The sequence below is a fragment of the Melopsittacus undulatus genome, chromosome 4, assembly GCF_012275295.1.
Source record: "Melopsittacus undulatus isolate bMelUnd1 chromosome 4, bMelUnd1.mat.Z, whole genome shotgun sequence".
In the NCBI taxonomy this organism is placed as follows: Eukaryota; Metazoa; Chordata; class Aves; order Psittaciformes; family Psittaculidae; genus Melopsittacus; species Melopsittacus undulatus.
The window spans coordinates 87,351,956-87,376,450 of NC_047530.1; the positions used below are offsets into that span (position 1 = coordinate 87,351,956).

The window sequence follows — 24,495 nt, forward strand, 5'->3', positions numbered from 1 at the left end:
AGGGAGTCAGCAGCAAGTTTTGCACTTAAATAATATCAACAGTGGTGGGTAGGGTTTTGGGAAGCAAATCTAATAGGTGAGTCTAGATTTGGCAAAGAATGAAAAGAGCACTTTCTTTCTACTGGTTGCTGGCTATTAAAAGCAAAGGGGTGGAATACATCTGACTTGCAAAACTTGAATATAGCTACTGCTATCTGCAAATGGGTGCCCCTCCCCGCTCATGTGAGCTACACAGGCAAAAGAGAATGACACATGTGCTGTTTCCTTTTCCAGTTGTAAAAGGGTCAGGAGCCAGGCAAGGAGAGCCCGAACAAGAGAAGCATTTTCCCGGGCTCTTCCAGCTGTTCTGTTCAATCCCACCGTCAGTTCTGAGCAGGGAAGAGAGACTGTCAACACAAATAAGGCATTTTTCAAAGGCATAAATTATGAGTAACCAAAACAATACGACATCTCAACCACGTGAGTACCCTTATCCCCCTCTCCTTACGATAACAGTGGATTTATCAGTCTGCTGCTTAAGGAAAAGACTGTCTAACGATTCATATTAAAAAAAAAAAAAAAAGAAAAGAAAGAATGCCTGAGACTAATCCTGAAAAAAAAAGTTTTATAAAACTCTTTTCCTTTTTTATTCTTTGTGTTTGTGCGCGCGCGCGTGTCTGTGAAGAACCGAAACAAGCTCTGCAAACTCTGGCTCCTGAATGGGACCGAGCAAAGTTAGCAACATTTCCGCCTAAACCCTGGCTTAGAAAAGTTTCATTTGAATGTTTTTCTGTCCCCCCACCTTCAGGAATGAAAATATAGGACATTTTGAAAGCATACTAATGCTTTTCTAAGATATTAATGGTGCTGCCCAGCTTGTGTTTAGAGTCTCAAGCTGTCTGTGTGTAATATGAGATGCAAGGCACAAACTGACAGTCTCTATTTAAAGCCACAATGTGTTACTGCTCCTGGAAATTTAGAAACGTGGGCTTAAGGACAAGCAAATTAGTTTCTCAGCAAGAGGGGGTACAGGAGGGTGAGTCCTCTGCTGGCGTAGCACTGCATATTTCAGGAAATTTTTAAAGAAAGAATTTGGCCCAAACAGTCTAATGAGCAGAGGCTCAGCTGCAGCATGGCAGCATTCATTTTGGTACAGTATTAAAAAAAAGTGAAGGGGAAGGCATGCATTGGATTCTGATTTGATAAGCTGAGAAAAGTCACTGGGAAAACTCCCGAGTTTTTGATGCTTCAATATCTCCATAGCTCTTTGATGGCTTTAGTGTAATCTTTCCTGTTTTAGTTCAAGATAGTATTTTTGTATTTTTTTAATAAACTGCAAATAGCAGAATTGTTTATGATTCTGTGGTATCAGTAATAAAAGCAGAAAGTACAGGCATCACTGTGGGAGCTGCCTGCAGTTCAGGACTTGATCCAGAGATTGCTGTAAGAGTATTTGCTCTGTATGGATGTTGACACTGACAATGTTTTCCAAGCTCTGAATGAGGCAGGCTGATCCAGCAGAAATGACACAATGAGCAGCATCTCTGGAATCCTGACCAGCAATTTCTATTTACTCTTTAGTCCTCTTTCCAAGTTCTAATCAACAATAAAGATTAGATGCTAGCTTTGTATTATATTTTATTCTTGTTTTATTCTGCAGTTTATAATATTATACCTTGTTTTCTATCATTTCCATTACAACTTGTTTTCTACTATTGGAAAGAATGTGCATGCTAATTCAGGATTCTGAGAGTTTGGGTTTGGAAAAGCTTGAGTAAATTACTGCTGTTGGTGCTAACCAAGCATGTTCAGAAGAGTGGTCATCACTCACTGAGGAGCATTTTGCTCATTATTCCATATCAACAAGTGTCCAGACCCAATCTTGTATCTTTAGTGACGGGCTTGGCCTGGTGGCAGGACCAGGACCAGCTCTACAGTGCTGAATACATTACAAATCACTTCTCTGACAGACCTAGGCTGTCAGCGGACCCCACAGAAGGTCTTAGAGTGGATCTGGATGAGGAGTCAGTACCCATGGTGCCTTTTGCCTGTTCATAATGAAAAAGGCTGATGCCTTTTAGATCACTTTAGAATCATATGATTGCCAGTGAAAATAACCGGCTTACAGTCTTGCTAGAGGAAGTATTCTGACTGAAAAATAGTGACTATCTATTCTTTATTTGCCATCATAATTTCCATTATTGATTCAGACAGAATGTTCCTGTATTCTTGTATTTTGTTTCAGCCTGTCTCTGGTTGGTTGTTGGTTTTGTTTTTTTACTTTTTTTCAAATGACATAGATCAAATTTACAGATTAAAAATTAAATTAAATTAGAAGAAAATCTGATAGTACCATATTCTTGTACAATGCAAGTTTGGTGAATTTTTTTTTATAATGGTTGAGGTTTTGGAGGTAGGTCTTGGGGGAAAAGTGTTATTTCTTTGTAAAATTCCATCATTTTTTGCAAGAAACAAGATTCTGAAAAATCAGTGTATTGACAGGCACTGCACAGCATGAAGAGCAGATGTTTGAAAGAGAGGAAGAGTAATTGGGAAAATAACTTTGCTTCATAACCATAGTGAAAATATTTGAAATATGTGTGAAAATACATAAAGAAACAGCAAAAATCTTTGACTGTACTGAATATATTAATTCATTGCTGAGTACCTGCAAGTAACTCCACAGAGCACCTGTGTACTGATGTAAACTGAACAGTGTTAGGTTACCTAATTGCTCATGGATAACAAGGAATTTTTATTCATTCTATAAATACAGTATGATCCTGGCAATCCAGGTGGGAGCAGACTACTGTTTCAGATTTAAAATATTCAACTCTGTGATCCCTGAAAATGTATTCTGCCTTTACACAGGGATATCTCACTACCTAATCTCGTGCACTTCCCATGTCCTGCTCAGATATCCCATTGCTCTGAGCAGGCTGTCTGTGCACTCAACAGGGAGGGAAGGGAGCCAGAAATTCAGCCTACTGATGTTAGGCAGTGTGTATATATTTACTTCATTGTTCATTGTTTATGGATTTTTTTTGTGTGGCTGGAATAAAATAGAATACCTAAGTAAAGAAATCTGCTACCAAAGCCAAAACTGGAGTTGGGCTAGAATTTTGTGGGCTCAGATTCAGTATAATATTGTGCTGTGTATCTGTGGGTCTTTTTCTTTTTTCCCTTCTTCTGATGTATGAGACGTAGCCTGACTGAAGGAATGTGAACTTCCTGATGTTTAAGTCCATCGCCAGAAACATTTACTTCTTTCCACCTCTGCAAAGATGTACAGGCAGTATCTGCCTGACTTACTAACAAAAAAGACTGACTAAACCTGAGGAATTACACAGGTTTGGCAATCTCTGTCCAGACTGCAGCTTTTGTCCTCTTTTAGATTTCAGTAACCCAGTTCCGAGGCAATGGGACAGCTTGAATGAGGTGAAGGACCCATGCAAATAGATGTCACCAGTTTGAAGGTTCAGTCTGGGGAGGCAAAGCCATCTTTGGGGGTCAAAGGTGTTCCTCCACTCGGAGATCTCCACTTTACAGGCTTTAATCTGTACTTGGCATGCTGGGAATGTTTTATCTGGGGCCTTCTATACTCCAAATGCCAGCTGTCATGGAATTAGTGGTTAAGGAAAGCAGTTTGTGGAGGCTTCTCTTCCTCATCAGCTTCCAGCAGATAAGGTTTTCCTTCTTGGTGGGTAGGGAAGCAGTATGGTTTATGCTATGTAGAACAATTGGCCCAACAGGAAATCAGGAGGTAAGACTGGACCTCAGGCCATGCCCTAGTTGCAGAGAGAGGAAGAGGGTCAGAAACAGGGTGAAGCAAAGCAAGCCTTGTGATCTGTATGCTTTCCATCTCTGCTGCCAGCTGCAGTTCAGCAGTAGCCCAGAGGCAAGCCCTGCACTTGCTTCGGGGAGCAGATCCTGGTTCTGCCTCTGACTCATGAGCAGGTTTTGGCTCCATCATGCCCAGCTTCTCCCCTGCAGCAGTGACAGCTAAGGCTTCTGGGAAAAGAGTCAAGTATGTGTAGGCTGTCCCCCTAAAAGAAGATGAGATCTTGACAAAAATGGCCCCCAACTCATGGTCTTTTAAATGTTCCTGGAGCGATACCATTTACCTTCCACACAGGACCTGTGAAAAGCTGCAACTGATTCCTTGCAGACTTTTAATTGTGTTATTTGCTGCCTTGGCAATAGATTTAATTTCATTGCCCTTAATCAACAGAAGCACTTGTCTGTGACAGTAACTAATAAACAAAATTGGAGGCTATTGATTATGAAAATTTTGGTCTTCACAGATAAACCTGTAAGCATTTATAAACAAGGAAACATATAGATTATAATAACTTCTCATTTTTAGCACAGAAGTCTCAAAATATGTCCCAGAAGCATTTATCTAAATTGAATGCTTCTGCTTGTATATTTGTCTCCCAGCACATATGAATTGCATGTGCATTTGAATTGTAAAATTTGGCTTTATACCGCAGGGCTCTTCCTGACACCCTCATTGTCTGAGATGTTGACAGGAAAGTCTGCAAATTGAAAGGCTCAGAATGCACCTGAAATTTCAGTAATTAACAGCAGAAATGTTGACAAACCACTAAGCTGGAGGGAATGGGGGGGAGGGAGTCCACCCAAATAGGAGTCTACTCTTTTAAAATGCACAGCTCTCAGCATTTCTGGGCACTGCTTTTCACACACACACAAATAGTAAAAAACAGTGAAACAGGTTATGGCTGGTTATGTGCTTAAGCCTATTAGTAATACAGAATTGTGCAGTGTCTGCATCTCATTGCTGATACTGCTGCACCTTTCTTTCTAATCTCTTGTTGAATATGCCCCGTATCCATTGCTGTTCAAATGACTGAGTCCAATCAGCAAAGCCTTTTGTAAAACAGGCTTTTGGGACTGCATTCTCTAATGAAAGTCCATTTGTGTGTCTGCTCTGTGGACTGCCTGTCTCTATTGTTGGGAAGGGATTAGTATTCCTATGGTTTCTGAGAAATTCAAGCCAACAGAGGGATCTGATTGTGCTAGGTGCTGTAGAGGCACCCTTTCTTCAAAAGACTGGTAGAACACATAGAGAGGACAGATTACAGGTAGGAGAGAAATTACTGTTTTCCAGAGACACTGCTGGAGAGGCAGCTTTTGCCTATGGGAAAGCATTTTATAGCAGCCAGTAGGTAGAAGTTAGTATTGATTACACTGGATCCACTGGGGCAACAGTTCTTTGCTTCCCACTTCTCTAATTCTGTAATGCATGCCTCTGAAAAAGACATAGCTCAGAAGTCATTTAGCAACTGGCCTATTTGTTTCCCACAGAAAGATCAGAAAACATTTAAACACAGTGTTTGGCACTGGTAGGATACTTATTTACATGGGGGGGGTGGGAGGGTGTTTGTTGTTGTTGGTTTGGTGGTTTTTGTTTTGTTTGGGTTTTTTGGGGTTTTTGGGGTTTTTTTTCCATTCACATCCAAATTGTGATAGGAAATGCATGAAAAACTGGGGGACACCCAAATGCCATAGTGAAAGAATATATAAGCACCTTCAGTGGGCAAGTATTTGGACAGCAGACTGCGTTTTGCTTACTTCTGAAAGACTTAAGTTCCTAAGTGAAATGAATTTGACACTGTTACCCTAGTAATAAGTTGATGAAAAAAGCACCCTACTTGGTGAATGAAGAAAATTGGCACTTGGAGAAATCAGGTTTGATTTGCCAAAAATTTATGAACACGAATGGAGAAAGAGTAACTGTCTTCTCTGGCTAATTTATTTGTAACCCATAACTCGACTGCATCAAGTAACAATACTACAACATTATAGCAACAGACATGCAGCTTGTAATTTGTAGCTAAAATAAGATCTGTACTCCTTTGTTTCTCCAAGAGTCAGCATGATATAATTCACATCAGATTCCTATCGCTTCCATGTTAGCACGGAAGTCAAATGCACTGTCTGTGCTATGCTGCTCCCTTATTGCAGATGTACCTTTCACATGTAGTTTCACCAGTGAGACATCTGGCTAAGTGATTTTACTCTTAATTAATCTTCTCATCTGCAAAGGAGGCCAGTTTCTCATATCTTCTCCTCTGACATACGTTTCACCACAGGGCTCTTCCTGATGAAGCAGAAAACTTCATTTAAAATCTCAATGGTTTAAACTTGGTTTACTGCATTGAAGTTTTTAAGTGATTTCCACCACACACACACCCCCATCCGCCTTCCTTTTCCCTCTCTTTTTCATCTTAGACGAAAACCCAACAAATTCAGTTATTTCATGAGGGTCTACTACTTTCCTCTTCAGATAAGCCCTGAAATGGAGTTAAGCCTTTTATCAGCAAGTTGCAGGGGGGCTTTTGAACACACCCTGTGACAGCTCCATGTTATCTTGTGTGATGAATGCCTATTTTACTGGCGACTAAATGTTTTAAATGTCTAGTTTTATGAGGCAATCAACATTATAAAGAACACCTACAGAATCATAGAATAGTTAGAGTTGGAAAGGACCTTAAGACCATGTAGTTCCAACCCCCCTGCCATGGGCAGGGACATCTCACACTAAACCATATCACCCAAGGCTTCACCCAACCTGGCCTTGAACACTGCCAGGGACAGAGCATTCACCACCTCCCTGGGCAACCCATTCCAGTGCCTCACCACCCTAACAGTAAAGAATTTCTTCCTTATATCCAATCCAAACCTCTGCTGTTTAAGTTTTGACCCGTTACCCCTTGTCCTATCACTACAGTCCCTAATGAATAGTCCCTCTCCAGCATCCCTGTAGGCCCCCTTCAGATACTGGAAGGCTGCTATGAGGTCTCCATGCAGCCTTCTCTTCCCCAGGCTGAATAGCCCCAACTTTCTCAGCCTGTCTTCGTATGAGAGGTGCTCCAGTCCCTTGATCATCCTCGTGGTCCTCCTCTGGACTTGGTCTTACAGTTCCATATGACAAGGTCACAGCAATGCAGAAGCAGACATCAAGTCCTTACATATGTGTGTTTAGATTTGCAGAGACTATTTTGGTAACATCAAATCTAGAAGATAGATTTAAGCTCTTTACATACATACGTATATACACACACAGAGTGTATGTAGATATAATATACTGCAGATCTGTATGCACACATATACACAGACATGCATATATACACACACACACACACCCCACCCTTTCAATACTTATATAGCTTTTCACTGGTCAGATCTCTTGGTTTGGGGAGTTTTCTTTACCCAAACACGCCTCTGTTCACAGACCAATACTCACAAGCTCATGACTCCATTTTTATATGGTAGATAACCTTTAGAAGTAGCAGAAAAAAATTATTAGTTTTTTTAAGGCATTGCAGAGGCATAAACTCAATAACAAGAAAGAAAGCAGAAAGATGACTTGGACTACATGCAAGAAGTTCGAAAACATTATAAAACATCTTTTTATATGATATAGTAAAACATTAGCAAAATGGCCTTATGCAAACTATCCCTTGCCAGATTCAGGTGTCTCTTTGCTGACTGTACTTTCAGAGTCCAGTAGCTCATGATGGTATAGACACTGAATCACTCCATGTTTTGAATTTTAGCATCTACAGTATTTGCCTGGATTCATCTTGAATACTATTCCAGTGCCCATGTCCACATAAGCAAAGATCTAGATAAATGTAATGCTAGTGACTCAAGAAACAAGGAGAAAGTAGATGTCCCTTATGGATCAAGCTATTTAAAAGGGGAGAATCCAGAACAGGAAAGTCCAAGTCTGCACTCTTCTTCAGGCAGTGAATGGTACAAGATTAAACTTCCAGCAGACAGAAAATTTGGCCAGGTTTCTGTTCCTCTGGTAATACATCTGTGCTGTTTCTAGAAAACTCATAATTTTAGCATACTCATGCTGAAATAAAAGTTATTCTTTAAAGAATAACTACCCTCCTTTGGAAAAAGAATACTTATTCAAGAACTAATTCAATCATATTATCCACCTCAGTTCTAGAAAAATTAATTTATACTGGAATAGATTTTACAGAATTGCTACTCCAGGTTAACTTGAACTTTTTGTGTAGGCAAATTTATTCTCTGTACACAAGAGAAATAATCTTGTTTTCTTTGAAAGGTTATTGTTAGTATGACAAAAGCAAGATGTTTCTCATCTGCTAATTGGATGTTTAAAAAATTTCAGTCACTTAATAAGAGATGAAAAAGCAGCTCTTGATGACCAACTTTAGCTAAATCAAATAATCCTTAGGTAACAGAAATAACCCACAAATCACTTACTTAACCACTGGTGATTAAGGTGTTTTATGTACGAATGAGTACAAGGAAAAATATTTCAAGTGGATTGAGAAGAGTTACTATAAAAATGGGGTCATACAAGAATTCATGAAACTTGTGTATGTTTCCAAAAATGCTGAAGTATGTTTCAAATGGCACTCTGGATTTTTTATATTTTATTTCTGTCTTCTGGGATCTATATGGGTATATTTTTGAATTCTGCTTTTGAGGTTTTCTTAGCATGTATTAGGGCTAGAAATTTACCAATTTATTATAAAATTTAATTTTCTGTAAAGTCTGTTATTTCCTGAGGCTTTAATAACCAGCATTTATGAGCTAGCAAAGGTTGTTCTTTTAACTATTGATGGTTCATTCAAATCTCATGAGCACAGTCCCTGTCCTATTCAATACAGAGAGCAGAAAACTAAATTCTTAATGTATCTGTGATGCAAGGGTGCTCTCAGAGAGCAGAACAGTCTCTATCGCCACCTCTCCTTTACACTTGCCCTCTCAAGTTGTCCACTGTAGATATCCTCTGCGTCTCCCAGTCCTTCCTGTCTCTCCCTTTCTCAGCCCACAGGTAAGCGCTCTTATCTCCACATAGGAGAGACACACATGTCCCAGTTGTTAAATGTAATTTCCTCCCTTCTTTCAAAGACCTTCCACAGTCCTGGCAGTGGGAAAGAATAAAAGCACATGAAAGGAAGACATAAATCTTCCCCTGTCATCCTCTGGGCTGAGGCCTTTTTTCCTTTGGAGTTGCTCTCCCTTCCATCTCCCTCCCTTTTCTCCATTGGTTTCTCTTTGCTCTGTCATCTTGCCAGCCAACTACGAAACAACACCTCCCCCCTCCAGATCTTTTCTGTCATCACCTAGGAATTTTTATTTACAACCTGCAACATGTTTTTATATCCTGGATCACACTATTGGGAGAGTTTATTATTGTCTACCTTTCTTGAATTTCCATACTTTGGAAAATCCTGACAGTGGATTTCGATTTTTGGATTCTGTTGCATGGAAATCCAATTTTACCCTCACTGCAGACTTTTTGAAAGAAGCCTATACTACTAGTTACTAATGGCAATTTAGTAACAGAAACAGGTGGATATACACAGGATTATGATTCTTATCTACAGAAGACCCTGTATAAGGTGTTGAGCAGAGAAGATCAGGAAACAAAACTGCCGTTGAACACCATACTTCCGTTCCAGCTTCCCCTTTGCTTTGAGAAAAAAAGAAGTCATGGTTCTCTACGGTTCTCTCACTCTTTTTTCAAAACCACTTAGTGTGCTCTGCACACCCTGTCACTTTTCTTATTACTGATCTTCTTGCTCCAGTCATGAGCTGGAGTAGTCATGCTCCAGTCAATGGCTTCTACTAACATCAGCACAACCAAGAAGAATAGCAGTAAGTCAGGAAGGAGACAGGTACTTTGTAGGGCCTTCTTGTGCAGGCTGTTCTCTTAATGGGAAGGGATCAATTCTGGAAACTTTTTGATTGCCTTTGACAATCTCCCATCTCCCACTCTCCATACCTAAAGCTCAAGCATAGTTTGTCAGGATTCCTAATTATTCCTAAAACAAGGAAAACTCATAGAGTAGAACAGAATCATAGAATAGTTAGGGTTGGAAAGGACATTAAGATCATCTAGCTCCAAACCCCCTGCTATGGACAGGGACATCTCACACTAGACCATATTGCCCAAGGCTCTGTCCAACCTGACCTTGAATATTGCCAGGGATAGAGCATTTGCCACTTCTTTGGGCAGCCTGTTCCAGTGCCTCACCACCCTCACAATAAAGAACTTCTTCCTTATATTCAATCTGAACTTCCTCTTATAACAGTACTCTTTGTCCTATCACTCAGTCCCTGATGAAGAGATCACCTTCTATCTCACCTTCTGTATGAGCTCCCATGCTCTTGCTTACTCACCCATCTCTACATATCTCCCCAGTTTATGCTCTCTTCTTCTCAAGTTAGCCATCGCACATCCTGGCCCAAGAACCTGGCTTCCATTTCTAACTACTTACTGTACAGCAGACAATTTGAGATTGCCTCAAGTACAAGCCATTACCACAAAGGCATGCATGATGACTTCATGTGGTGAGAGATGGAAAAAATTGTGTTGTACAGTCCCAGAAAGAAGCTAGTTTGCTCATAGCCTGAGTTAGCCAAATATTTCCTCTGTTTCCAGCTTTCCAGTCAATGTCTATTTCCTACTCATGGTTATCAGCAAGCTCTTACCATCTTTCTTCTCACAACCTTTCTATTCCTTCTTAACAAAATACAAGAATGTCTACTGCATACATGCATAAATGTATACTTTTTATTTTGTTCATTCTGTAAATTCTTCAGGATAGAAATCATCTCTCCTTCCACCTCCATCTCCTTTCTAAATGAAAATCACCAAAAAATTATTTGCCACTTCAGTGTTCATGATAAGGGCAGTGACAACATCCATCTTCCCAACTTACCTGATCAAGTTGCTCATTCTAGCTAGAGATTTAGGCCTTCTGAAGCATAAAGATAAAATGAAAAAAACAACTTTAGGTATGACATTAACTGGCAAAGCATATAAAGTTGGAAGGACTTTAGGGTTTTCTCCTTGCAAATGTTTTTTTTTCCCCTAAACATATTTCTTTGTATTCTCTGTGATAGTCTCTACACTGTGGAGATCAAAGCAAGCTGGAAATCCAGCAGAGTTTTCAAGTGCATTAAAGGTAGCGTGTTTCAAAGCTACATGCCTGGACATTTAAGCACTATGGAAGAAATGAAGTAGCAGGTGGCAATGCATGTAAAAATGATTTTTCTAATCTTAATACTTTTCAACTTGTTAAAGCCTAACTCTGTGACAAAAAATTGACAAAGAGCAAAAATAAAGGATACTATGTGCAGGCACAGGCACACAGGACAGTATAAAACCCAGGGCACCGGTCAGATCAGGGCTTTCTCTTTCAGCCACATTTCTGATTTTGTAAGTCATTTACAGCAGTAAGGATGTGGATTTACCGGACTTATGTGGAGCATGGGAAATCTGAACATGACGTGAATGCTCCTTGTGAGATTTGAATACAAAAATGTAGTTCTCTGCTGCACATTTTTTTTGCTAAAGAGTATAAAAGGCCATCCCCTACATATTAGTGACATATTGTAGATGTCTGCATATTGTGAATAGATATAACCAGTCTTTAATGTTCCTCACGTAGCAACTGAAACATTGTGGAAATATATTCATGTGGTTCCAGAGACAAAATAAGACTTTTTATGACTCCTAAACGAATGAGAACATAATACCAAAAGGTGTCCACCAGATCTAAACCCTGTCCTACCATAACTTTTGGCACATGAATTCTGATTAGCTATAGCTGCACAGAGAGAGCTTCATATTGTTAGGTTCTGGCATGTAAACAAATAGTTGACCATTTCTATCTCCTTCACATTTTGGCAGAGCTTCTCAGGAAATGCCTTACTCACTGCAAGTCACCATTGCATTACTGAGGTCAGTGGTGTTGAGATACTTGTACCCTGGAACCTGAGTTTGCTTATATTGATTTTATTGGACTTTGGATCAGAATTTGTTAATTTCAGATGTTCACTTTTTAATATTAGTCTGCTTCAAATGCATTGATGAGCTCATGGCAGCCTCATCTTCTACTCACCACAGATTTTAATAAAGGTAAAGTGATTTATCTGTGGTAACGAGACATCTTGTGTGAACCATTATTAAAGGCAAAGGTAGTGAGGAGCAAATAAAGATAAACTGATCCTGTATGCTTCCCAAAAAGAATATGTCCTATTGATTCAAGATTCTTGCACATTAAGAAACGATGTCTTTGGCTCCTGAGCTCATTCTCCCTGTGGATTAATGATCCATAAGGGACTGCTTGCTCCAAAGAGGAGTAAATCACCCCTCCCAGTTTTGGCAGGTAGGAATGCAACTGGAGAGATAAATGCTATTGTATTTCTCTGAAATTTGCAGTTGCTCCTTGGTAAAATATTTCCCCTTCTGGAATCCATTAAGAGTTGTGAATCTCAGACAAAGACTCTTCTTCCTCCTCCCACATTCTGTGTGAGATGCCTAATCTCTTGCCTCCTTAGGACATAACCATTTGTGAGCTGAAAAAAGCATGAGCCAAACCTTTCTCTTCTTGGGGGATCTCCTCTGATTTCCTTTGCTTGTGATGAATGAAACCTTTCATTTCAAATTCATCTGACTTATGTCAGAAGGGTCATAACTGAATGAACAACAGTGGGGTGGCAGAGATGGCTGAAATTGTTTAAAATGTGTCATTTCTAAATAAGAATCAGCTTTAAACAGAGGGAGGGGGAAAGCAACAGGAGGTACAACTGCATGACACTTTTTAAGATAAAATGCAGTGTAGAGTTTTTCCCTGACTCCATGACTTCTACTTCCTTTAAAGAAAAGGTCGTGCCTTCTGTCACAGGCAGCTACATGCCTTCCCCAGACAGGAAGTGTATCCTGTGTTCTGTTTTCTTCAGAGACTGGTAGAAGTGCAGATATGAGCTTGACTTCCACATCACTGCTTCCACTGTGCTGTTTTTAAGTGACCTGAGAACCAACTGGCTTGGTAAATCTCCCTCTCTTTCAAATTTGGTGCAGCCCAGCTCCAGAACCTTCCAGAGTCTGGCAGCTGCTGGAGGTGACCTGACGGAAAAATACAAGCTACTCCCTTTGGAGGTCTGAATGCCTATTTCTGTCAGATACGAAATTGCAACAGTCACTGTGGAGGGAGAGGGAAAGCACATGTCCTGTAATTAAAAACTGTCTGTGATTCATTCCAGAGAGAGGGATGCATTTTTATCAGTGAACAAGAAAAATAGGCTTGGAAACTGGAACTTCTAGCCCATGCTGTTTTCAGCTAAATGGTGTCCTACACAGCTCACACCTGAGAAGAGGCTGTCAAAACTTAAGAGATCAATCCCCCTGGTCATGCCCTGCTGCCTGCAGCACACAGCAACATCTAGGACTTGTGGGTGGCTGAGGGAAGCCTGCCAGGGAGTTACTGATATATGTGGGTGTTCAGCTTTGCAGATGATTTTGTTTGCCATTATTTGGCAGATTAAGGTAACAGCCTGCTGTCTGCAGGCATGAGCACTCATATTCTTAAAAGGGTACTTCTCCCCTACACTGAACATAATCCTGGAAGAGGGGACATGTAGCAAGAAATGCAAAAGCAGTCCTTTGACAGGCACAAAGCTGTGGCATGACAGCTGTGGCTGAGCTATGTATCACCTTTGCAGATTCCCAGGGAACGCATCTGTCTTTCCCATTCCCCATCGTTGCTGGGATACTTCTGATCCATCTTCTAGCTAGTGGGACTTGGTACTGATTTTTCTCATCCTTTGTTTCACTGCCATTGCACAAAAAGTGGTGGTGTGGCTTCTCCAGTGCTGTGTGTTTCCCTTGGCCCTCACCAGCTGACTGTTAGGGAAACTGTTTCCACTTCTGATCTGCTACAGTATCCATGACAACTGATTACCAATGTAGGTTTCATCCTGATGGTGCTAGGTATTCCTGCCTAAGCAGGACTTACATACTTTTCCAGCTCTGCCCATGAAAGTGCTATAGTGAGCATGGCTCTGATGGATCTAACTGCCTGTTAGAGCCAGTAGCAGATGCCTAATGGAGAGTTAAAGCACAGGGCAACCATATAGGGATCTGAGGAATGGGAAATTCTTGAGCCAGAGTTAGTATTTTAGTGTATAAAGGGTTGCCTTGGGGTGAAAAAGCTTTTGCAGTTACTAGAGTTTCTCATATGAAATACTTTAAACTCTTGCTCACATCCAGACTTAGCGTTTGGCAGGACTGAGCCTTACCTCCCCCTCTTCCTTCTTCCTGAATGAGCTCTTTTAATTTGTAGTTGAAGGAATTCAGCCTTAGGAGCTCAGCATTACTGAATGCACAGCTCATGTCAGGGAGCAAGGCACTCCTCTGCCTGCTCCCCCAGGTAACCACAGTGCCTCCAGGAGCCACACAGAAATGCATGTGGCCTTGACCTTATCCTTTTGTCACCTCTAATAGCCAGACGTGCAGCAGGAGCTGGTCCCAGCAAGGACAAAGGGTGCTGCCTGAATCCCAGCAAGGACAAAGGGTGCTGCCTGAAGCTATCCATGCAATACAGCACAAAACAAGGGTACCAATTTGCCTAGCCCCTGTCTGGGAATGCAAGTGGGATAGGGAAAGTCTCTGCCCCTCCTTCTTCCCTCCTCATTCAGCAGAGCTCCCACTTGTCAGAAAAAAAAGTTCAGTGGAAGGCTTCAAGGGAGTGAAGCCAGACTGCTGTTTATGTCCCTTGTTTATACAGCATGTGCATATCCAAGGCAACACTTCCTGCTGTCTCCTAATGGGACTCCTAAGAGCAAAGAAGCAGGAAGATGAGACTTAAAGCTTCTGCCTGTGTGTTTAGCTGTCATGGGGGTGGCACGGGCATGGGAAGGGCTACCATGTCTCATGAAAGTACCTTAGTTGATTTAGAAACATAGGCATTCAGGTCTTGTGAAAGAAGGAATTAAATTTTACAGGTAAGCCCTGTGAAAGTGTGGGCTGTTTCATCCACTTCCTTCAGTTTTCTATTCCATGCAGACAGAACTAAAAAACAGAAAAAGGATGTGGGCTTTACCCTTCTCTGACTTGTAACAGATACATACTTGTTTCCAAGCCTGGCCCTGACATGAAGTACAGCACAGCTACCCCTGAAATAAACTGCAGCTCACACATATCTTAGGGTGGAACTTGGCTCTTAAATAAAGTTTAATGGGAGTCTGCTCTGGCTGAACTCTGCTTATGACTTCACATTTTCCAGGGCTGTGCTAGTGCTGTTGGTTTGTTCATCTTTTTTTTTTCTTTCCCTTTCTTTTTTTTTTCTTTCTTTTTATACTAATAGGTGTTTCAGTGGGATAACTTGACCTTATGATACTGTTCCAAACCAGACTTCTCTGGAGGCAACAGTAAATAGTTTGGGTATGTTATGAAAGGTCTTTGAGAAATTTTCAGGCTTACTCATGACTGCTTGAGAAGGCAGATGTTTGCAGCCTGTTAGGCGGCATTGAGTGGTGAATTAAACTGGGAAGATGGAAAACAGAGAGGATGGACAGAGGCTATATATGATGATCTTGATGATGAATCCTCAGTTCTATCATGTTTCTATATTCATAAAATAAGGTTTTTAAAAGCTTTCACCATTTCCCCGGCTGAACAGTTGAAATGCATGGGATATCTGCCACAAACTTCAAAGGAAGCAGAAGCAGTTTAACAGAGAACTCTTGCAAATTTCACCCACTATGTGAAAAATACCACTATGCACTTGGTGTTTTACTTTGTGTGCTGGAACAGTGCCCTACTTTGATATGAGTGTAAATGGAACAGCGGAGACTGCTGCTGGGCTGCAGAGTGTGATTGCTGCTGATTCAGCTGTAGAAGAGCAGCATCCCTGAATACAGAGAGGGAAGAAGAGGGTACTAGCTTTAAGGTCCCTATTTTGACAGCTGAGAGAAGGGCCTTTCTTCTTAGTGCATTCCAAAATATTCTTACACAGGGAATACCAAGACCAGCTTTTTCCACGGCCTTCTAGAACTGCTGTATTTCAAAGGAGTCACTCGGCTGTGAAAATACAAAGTTTTCTGTTCTGTTCATAGCAATTTAGCAAGGAAATCTCCAGCTTTATCCAGCTGTTTTTCTCCTTATGCTTCTCTTTCTCTTCCCCCCCCCCCCTTTTTTTTTTCTGAGTGCAGGTCTATATTGTATTTCACCCACCCAAAAGAGCATTCCTGCCTTTGCTCTTTCTATTCTTTCTAACTGCACATAACAAACCCCTCCCTGTTAACAGATCAACAGACTACATGGTGATGTGGATTATTTATTTTACCAATAAGTAAATACTCCCCACCTCATTCCTTTGGTGGACTGTTTTTCAGCTGGATCAGCTTGAAAAAAAAAAGGCTAGGAACAAGAATGCCTGTTTCTGCTGGAATGTGCCAGCCAGCTCAAATCACAACAATTTACTCTCAGTTTTTTCTGCATGATATTTTGTACATTTTGGAAAGGACCAGTCCAAAGGCTTTACAGTAAGTGAAAAATATGTTGATCAGAGAAATTCCATAGCAAGCATTTGTTGCTGTTGAAAAGTACTAGGCCATATTTCTTTGCTTAATGACATGCATTAATCCTCCATTGAAATTGCCAGGGCTGTCCAAGCTAAATCAGTCTTTAAAGGTTTAAAATATAGTCCAGACTATAAAAATGTAGCATTCTGACCAGAAAAAAAGGGGCTGCAAAAATCTCAGCAATGTCCATTTGTTTTTTTCTTTGCTACTGAGGACATCATCTACAAGCTTTGAAATGGTCCCAAAATTATGGCATTTTAAAAATTGGTTGCCAAAATAATAATATTATCCAAATACCCACTGCTACTTCTGTTTTCAGTCCAGTTTCCTAATGAAATTAGTCTTACATGTTCCTGCTGTCTATCTGTCTGCTTAATCATCTGTTCATTCTTCACTTCCCATCAAGAACTTTTGGATCCACTGACCAGTTTCAACCAGATCTGAAAGAGAGTCAGAAGCCTGAGAAATTATTATCATTCTCCAAGTTGTATGAAAGTCATCATGGGTCTACAGAGACATTCAAGTGGGCAGTACCACAAAAAGGACTGTTTATTAGAAGAAACTAAACAGGAATGGCTGGGGTTTGTTTTCCCTAATTATAACTCCAGAAAGCTAGGCTTCTAATCTAAGATGGTATTCTAGGTTTGCTTCTTGATTGATTGGAAGAGAAATTCACATCCTATCCACCAGGATTCATCACATCTCTGTTCAAGCTGAATGGATCTTTTGAAGGAGGCATGCCAGAACAGAACAGAATATTGAATAGAGTATCAAATAGAATACTGAGTAGAATATCAAGTAGAATATCAAATAGTATATAGAATAGTTGGGACCTACAACAATCATCTAGGCTAACTGCCAACTACTGTCCTTTCTGTAGCACCTATGGAGACAGATCACACAGACTCCTTTCCACCAGTTAACTATCTCACCAGGCTGGTTATTAGCTTTCCACCTGCATGGAGACATTCACATTTTGTTAAGTGAGAGGAACATTAGTAGTGAGTTGTTAATGAATCTCACAACAGTAAAAGCCCTGTAGTGAAAAACAGTTAGTGTATGGCATCAATGAAGGTTTTCATGCTTAGCTCTGTTAATGTGCTCAATATGCCATTTGTCAGGTAATGCCAGACAACTGTCCAAAACTAATAGGCAAGCAAGACTTTTTTCTTTTTCTTTCTCCTCCTTTTAACAACTATTGCACAATCTGTCTCGAATTGCTCAGATTAATGATAGATGGCAAAGCCGTTTTGCTAAAACTTCTCAACTGAATTCAGACAGCTTGGAGTGATACCTAAACACATTTTAGATAATAAAATGGGCTTTGTCTTTTTAAATGGAGGATATAAGCAAAAGAAATCTGCATATTTATTGTAGAATTCTTGAAAAGTGAGAAATATTGTTGCCCTGAGCTACTATTTGCCTTGCAAGTTTCTAAGGTGTTTCAATATGGTTTATTTTTTTTGTTTAATATGCTCAACATTTAAAGCATTTGCAAGATTGTTTCCACTACAGATATCTCCATTAATAATATTAACCTCATCAGTGCTTCAAGAAAGATCTCTATGTCCCTGAAGAGCATATGCTAAACATCCTGACATTTCCACTTGCATTGCTTAGTAGACACTGCCTTAGGCAAGCACTAGAGGTAGCTGGATACAATTCATATCAAACAAGCTGGGGGACAAGCACAGAGACCTCCTGTTTCCAAGAGCTGTCACCTGTCAGACTGCTTTGCTACAAAATACTGGTGGTAGGAATGAGACATTAAGAAGCCTGCCCATGATTATACTTTTCTAAGGTTAGTAGTCTGGCACTACATTCTTTGAATTGTAAGGATATCTTTGTGCCTAACTGCAGGCCTTTGCTAGGTTCCAGGTGATTTCTAGATAACATCATCTGTAGTTTGATCATATCAGCAGTAATTTAAACACAAGGCCAAACTTCTTAATCTCAAAACAAGAAACAGACATTTATCAGCTTTAATGGAGTAATTGCCATGTTTCTTCCCTTGTGTGTCAGTGATCATTAAAATAAGTTTTCTGCAAGCAACGGAACCAGTGAAACACTCTTGCTTTTGGATTTATGTCTCTTCTGTTTCAATCCCACTGCCAGCATGTAGGGACCCCCTCACACAGCAGCTCCCCATCGGTAGGGAAAGCATCTTCCTGCAGCTCCTTGGGATCTACATGCATCATGACTGGACAGCATGTGGTGACTGGAGAACCTGCTGCTGTTAAACAGAGCTCAAAATTGCTGAGCCCTCACTGCCTTTCCTCTACTGCTGAGCTGCTCTAGTTTCCATTTTCTCTCCAGGCTACATTTTTTTTCATGAAAATTGAGGCAAAGTGCTTTGTCTTTGCCTGCTCTTCCTTTAAAAACAGTTGGAGTTAAATAATGGGGTCAAAACTTGAAAATGTTACAAAGACAGGCAGGCACACAGTAGGAACAGAGAAAATCAGTGCAAAATTGCTGCTGATTTTATTTGATGGAAATATTTCAAATACTAACAGTTCAGTGTGCCTTAGTTATGGGAATTAATTTTAACTAATCTTGAATAGTTGCACATCCATATAAAGGGTGTGTTTTAAATGTAAACTAAACCCTAATTTTAAGAAGATACCAAGTTCATAAAATCAAGCTCAGCAACATTAAGAAACACAAAGATCACTTTATCATGTAGTGACACAGTCAAAAGGCCTGAGTCAGAACTGAGGCTGGTAGACCTGTTAGGTACAAATTAAAAGCATGTCTCGATTAATAATTCCATGAAGCTTAGCAGTTAAATTGTCTTACTGCATCACATAACTATTTATAAAAGGGATTGGGAAAGAATTGTCATGTCCTTCAAGACCTCTTGGCTTCTGGCTTTCCAATGAAAGGTTCTGGCTCAAATTTTTATGCTTATGTTTCTAACTTGTGAAGTTTAAATCAGCAAGGTGTACTTCATGCACTGCTCCTCAAGAATAACAAAGTATCTTTTGCAGGTTGTCAAATGGGCTTTTACTGTGTATGCAGTTAAGTCCTTTGATTACCTATGGTCATTTGCAACATTTGCAATGGTTAATAATTAAGCACCTGACCCTTTCCGTTCAGCTTTGATCTCAGTCAATGAGCAAATGGCTGATTTGTTCCCATTCTGATTCTGCAAAAAATAACTAGAGCTTGAAATTGTTGACTTTGGAGAAAAGTCAGGCAGAAATTATTTGTCAGATTCCCTGGATATTTAGGGTTCTTTTCAAACCTTCACAATTAAAAAGCTCTCAAAAAATAACTCTCTTGATGAAGAAGTGGAAGGTGGGAGGAGGAGGGGCATATGCTTGAAAAGGTCCTGATCATGCTCTGTAGTTTATGGATTGATTCATATCCCATTTGTCACTCCTTCTTTAATGAAGCAATATCAGGTCAATTTATTTTCCTCAGCAAGATGTTGAACATTTGTAGCATGAGCAGACTTGATGGTTGTGAAGCAAAAATGCAAATGATGACCTCGTTACATTAGCATATTTCCATGGAAAAGTAAGAAACTTTTTCCCAGTGATATGACTATAAACATGAGGTGGACAAAATAGGTCACAACCTGCAAGTTGCCACATGCAGCATTTTTTGAAAGAAATTAGACCTTCTTCCAGGTCCACAAACTTCATGCAACTTTTTACCAGAAGAAGGCAGCATTTGCTCTTCAGACACCATGCAGCTTTCCCATAGGAGCACAATAAAACCCAGACACTCTACATGAGCAGCAAGACCACCGCTGGGTGGACCCTGATGGTTTCTCACATCCCATCTCTAAAAACAAGATTTCTGCAGCATCCTGCTTGCTTAGGAGCTCCAGTGTCAGGGAGGCAGCTCCTTTCTCTAATTTCTCCTCTTCTCTAGGTTTCTTCTGCTGACCCTGAAATGTTCTCCTCCTTCTTGATGCTGTAAGCATCCCTCTGAATTTGTCTGGCAATTTTTTACCGTATTTATACATCAGTGTGAATACATGCAACACATTAAATATCTGTTACCAGTGGCAACATGGGCCTACAATAAGCTCTCTTTCAAGTTCTGTGCTGAATGGGAGCTTTAAGGCCATAACTTTATAGTATTTCTAAGGGAAAATTGCTACGTTAGTGCTCTTACTGAATGCACTTTGCTTAATTGCCATCAGAATCGCTGGTTGGTATACCCTGAGCAAAGGAACTAAAGTACTTTAATGCATGTCTCTAATAAGTGAAAATAATAATAATTTTTAAAAGTATGTGGTTCATCAAACTTGAAAGAGTAATTTTGGGGGTCTTGGTTCTTTGGAGGAGAAAGAAAAGTTTGATTTGACTAAAAACCTATGGGGCTTTTAGATTATGTAACCCTTTAAAACATAATTTCCATCGATTTTTAAAGGTGGATTTTTTTTTTCATTGTGAAATATAGAATATCTGATCAGTTTGGAAATATCATTATTATTTTTCACCTAAAATAATTTCCCAAATTTCATGAACATTTTCTCATTTTCTCTCTTACTATTAAGGGATGGCATATGATTATTTTTTACAAGCTGACTTGTCTCTCTGTCTCTGATTTTGCACAAGACTCAAGTGTAATTCGGTATCACAAATGAAGGAGGAACTGTGTAAGCAAAGCCATTACTCCCTCAAACATTGTAAAACATAATTTATTTGTTTTGCTTTATAACATTAAAATGGTACCAAAATACATTGCTGACAACGTATACCAGAACCAAATAACAACTGCTGAAATTATTTGGCAATTCTGATCTAATTAATCTAATTTGTTAATGCCTTTTTACCCTCACTATATTACAAAGTGTGAGAAAACTTGAATAGACCTTTATTTTCTTTGAATGAAACTGGATTTTGTCTTCTCAGCATTAATGACAAAGTACTTGGTAGCTAGAATAGCAAGAGGATTGGGCTCAGTGCATTTTAGCTTTTATAGATACTTTTAATCTGCATGATTTACCTTACATTTGGAGCACAGTCCATTTACTTACCCAAAAGATCATGTGCTTGTTGTTGTTGAATGTCACCATTGTTGTCTTTATAATAACTTAGTATATAAATGGAAGCCAAATTATTCTTTCTGTTTTCCAGATTGACAGGTGAGAAACTACTCCTTAATTTTGAAAGAATAGCCTTGGTGTGTTTCATTATGTAATGGGAGATGGTGATGGCTCTTTAAGCAGAATGTATCAAATTGATGGGCTCAGGCTAGTGATCCTTTGGGTTAAGATATGCCAGCTCTGGCAGGCCACTGCACACTTACTGGCAAACATCAAAATAGGTAATGCCTTTCTTTTTTTAATCCAGAAACACCTCAGTGAGATTCATCTGATGTCGTAACACCGGTGAGAGCAGCTTGAGCAGTTAACATGTTTTTGATATGAAGTTTTCAGAAGTTGGCTCGACTAATTTTTACACATGCTGCTGCAGTGAACCAGTTCTAACTATAGCTTGTAAATTAAATCAGTGTGTTAAGGTTAATAGATTCATGATTTGCTCATGAATGCAGTGTGTTGGCAAGGCACAAACATAAACCAAAGGGCAAGGAGGACATACCATAGTTGCATAAACAGTGGAGATTTTAAGACTTCATTAGTTCTTCCATACTAAATGTGTTGTAAGAAAAGTCTTGTATCAGTGGTGAACAACAGGGACACATCAAGACAGTTGAGAGAAATGGTTACTGCAGAAAAGCATACAAAGAACAAAGAGAGCCCCTGGCAAAGGAATGGTTATAATAAAACATTTTTATATACATAATATTAAGGAATAAAAATTACAAGTATTTTAGTAAAACTTTTCAACAATTGCAAAAGCTTCCTGGAGGACTCAGTATATTCCTCAATACCTTCAGAAGTTTATAATGGTTTACTGAAACCAATTACCCTATCATCTTTAGTTGAAGCAAATGGATCAGTGATGAGTGTTTTGAAACTCCACCTTTTTTTTTTTTACAACAACGAGCAATCTCCCTTTAAAATTACAGCTTTTTTAAAATAAGGCAAAATTAATATGGTATGTTGTATTAGGTCAATGAAACAAGGCAAAGTCAGACAATAATTTACTAAACTCAGTATTACTGAGTAAACTGTATCTCCTTAGTTTCCAGTTATACTTAAAGCTCTCTATTAGATGTGTGAAAGAACAATCAATACAGAGGCAAAATACTCTGAATTCTATTTATATCTGGCCTGAATTGTGAACTAGATGTTATTCAGTTTGAACACTTCCCTACTTTACTGGAAATGCACAGATAAATAGTACTAATATATAAGACAAAGCCATTAAATATTTAATAGTTGAATTCTAAAGACACATTTCAGTCTAGACTGCTTACACACCAGTTCTTGCAACAACATGCTCAATATGTGAGGTGGTTCTGCAAAATATCCCTGGATACTAATATAAAGTTGGGTTGTTCTTCACCTGGAAAAGTCCCATTAGTAGCAGTGTTTTTCATAAGGTGATTTAGATGATCTGATTAAAGATGAAAGCTTACATTGTGCTTCCTAGTCTGCACTCCTGGGAAAACCCTAAAAAGGAAATGACTGCCCTAAGGAGTTCAGTTCATCATTCACAGAGATTGAATGAATTTCAAGTACTTCTTACGCAAGGAACAGGCACATGAAGAGAGAAAATGGGTTGCCCAAGAAAGCACTTGGAGACCTACTTGAGCGCAATTTAGAAGCTGGGTCTTCATCTAGATTGTAACCACAAGCAGGCAGCAATGTAGCAGCGTGATGAGAATTGGCTTAGGTTGCCAAGAATCAAAAGCATAAGCTTATGGGTAGGAAAATCCTGAAAGGCAGGAGCAGTGTTGCCTGACTGATGTTGAGTGGCTTTGAGAACTGTGTTATAAAAGCTGTTTGTCATACATAGATATCTGTATATTCACTCAGTTTGATTCACTGACACCCAATCAAAAAAGCAGTATCACCCACAGCTGCAATGCAATTGTGACAAGGTGAGTTGTAATCTCAGGCTTTTCCTTCTATATTCAACACTACTTAGCAGTCAGCACTTGTCCAGCTCTAGTTTGGAGCTTTATCTTAGGAAATGAGAGAGACATGGAGAAGTTTGGAGTAAGGTCTATGTTATCCCATCAAATTGCCCTCACTGATTAATTATACAGCAGAGATGTGATAGTTCGTACCAGTCGATTAGATCCATACTGTAGGATGATTCCCATGATTTCATGTCAATGTGCCAAATGGTGATCCCTTTGCAGGTAAAATTTTCCTTTAATGCCTTTTCCATGTGTAAATCCATAACAAGCAAACATGTAGGTACTTAAATTACTAGCTGCAGTGTTGACTGTAAAACTGCAAAGGATGCAACTAACAGATTTTTTTCAGGAAACTCCTGTAGCAGGTGAAAACAATGACAGAAAAATGAGAAAGCTTGAAACTCTGCAAGTTTATCCTATGTCACTGACATTAGCAACAGAAGCACATTAAGGTATTGCCTTCTTCAAGTAGCAGGATCTAAAACCTTTGCTTTCTATGCTGGATAGGAGAAAGTATTCTGGGAAGAGATACGCTCTTCCCCATCACCATGTAAGTTGAATGGCTTGTCAGGTTGGATGTTTTAACATGGTTATACTTCTAAAGTAGCTCACTGATATGTCTTGCATCTTTACTAGGAGTCTTGTAATACTTAACGTTTTCCTTGAAGACCTGTTTCTGGTGCCACAATATCATGCCAAAATCTCAGTTTTATCTACAAAGTGGATTTTGTCTCTGGTGTTGTAGAAAATGTCTGGAAAGTAAGACTTGAATGAAGCTCAGATGTGAAAGAAAGAGAAAAAACAAAAAGTTTTATTTTAAAGCCAGTGTCATAATTTTGGAGCAGAAAGTGACTTATGGCTTTCAGTGGCTCAGACTTGTAATTTAAAGGACAAAATAAATCATTACAAGGGCCTGGAGAAGTGCATTGCAAAACAAGGAGAGCGCTGAACCTCAGACAAACAATTTTACTGCTGGACCTGACACTTTTGAACAAGTGCCTCCCAGCCAAAATTGAATGGAATCAGTTTAAACTAAGCAAAAATCATATCAAAATTAATAAAAGTCAAGTCTTATTGGAAAATTGCACTTGGAGGAGGTGGTTTAACAAATTTACCAAT

General features: G+C 39.5%; 1 protein-coding gene across 1 annotated transcript in view; it reads left to right on the forward strand.

Moving 5' to 3' along the window:
* The first annotated feature begins 281 nt into the window (after positions 1-281).
* The window catches only part of GYPC (glycophorin C (Gerbich blood group)), a 30,653-nt gene continuing 6,439 nt past the window's right edge, over positions 282-24,495 (forward strand). The window contains exon 1 of the mRNA XM_005153817.4: positions 282-459. Within this exon, the coding sequence (XP_005153874.1) occupies positions 426-459 (34 nt within the window). The 5' untranslated portion in view covers positions 282-425. The remainder of the gene's footprint in view (positions 460-24,495) is intronic.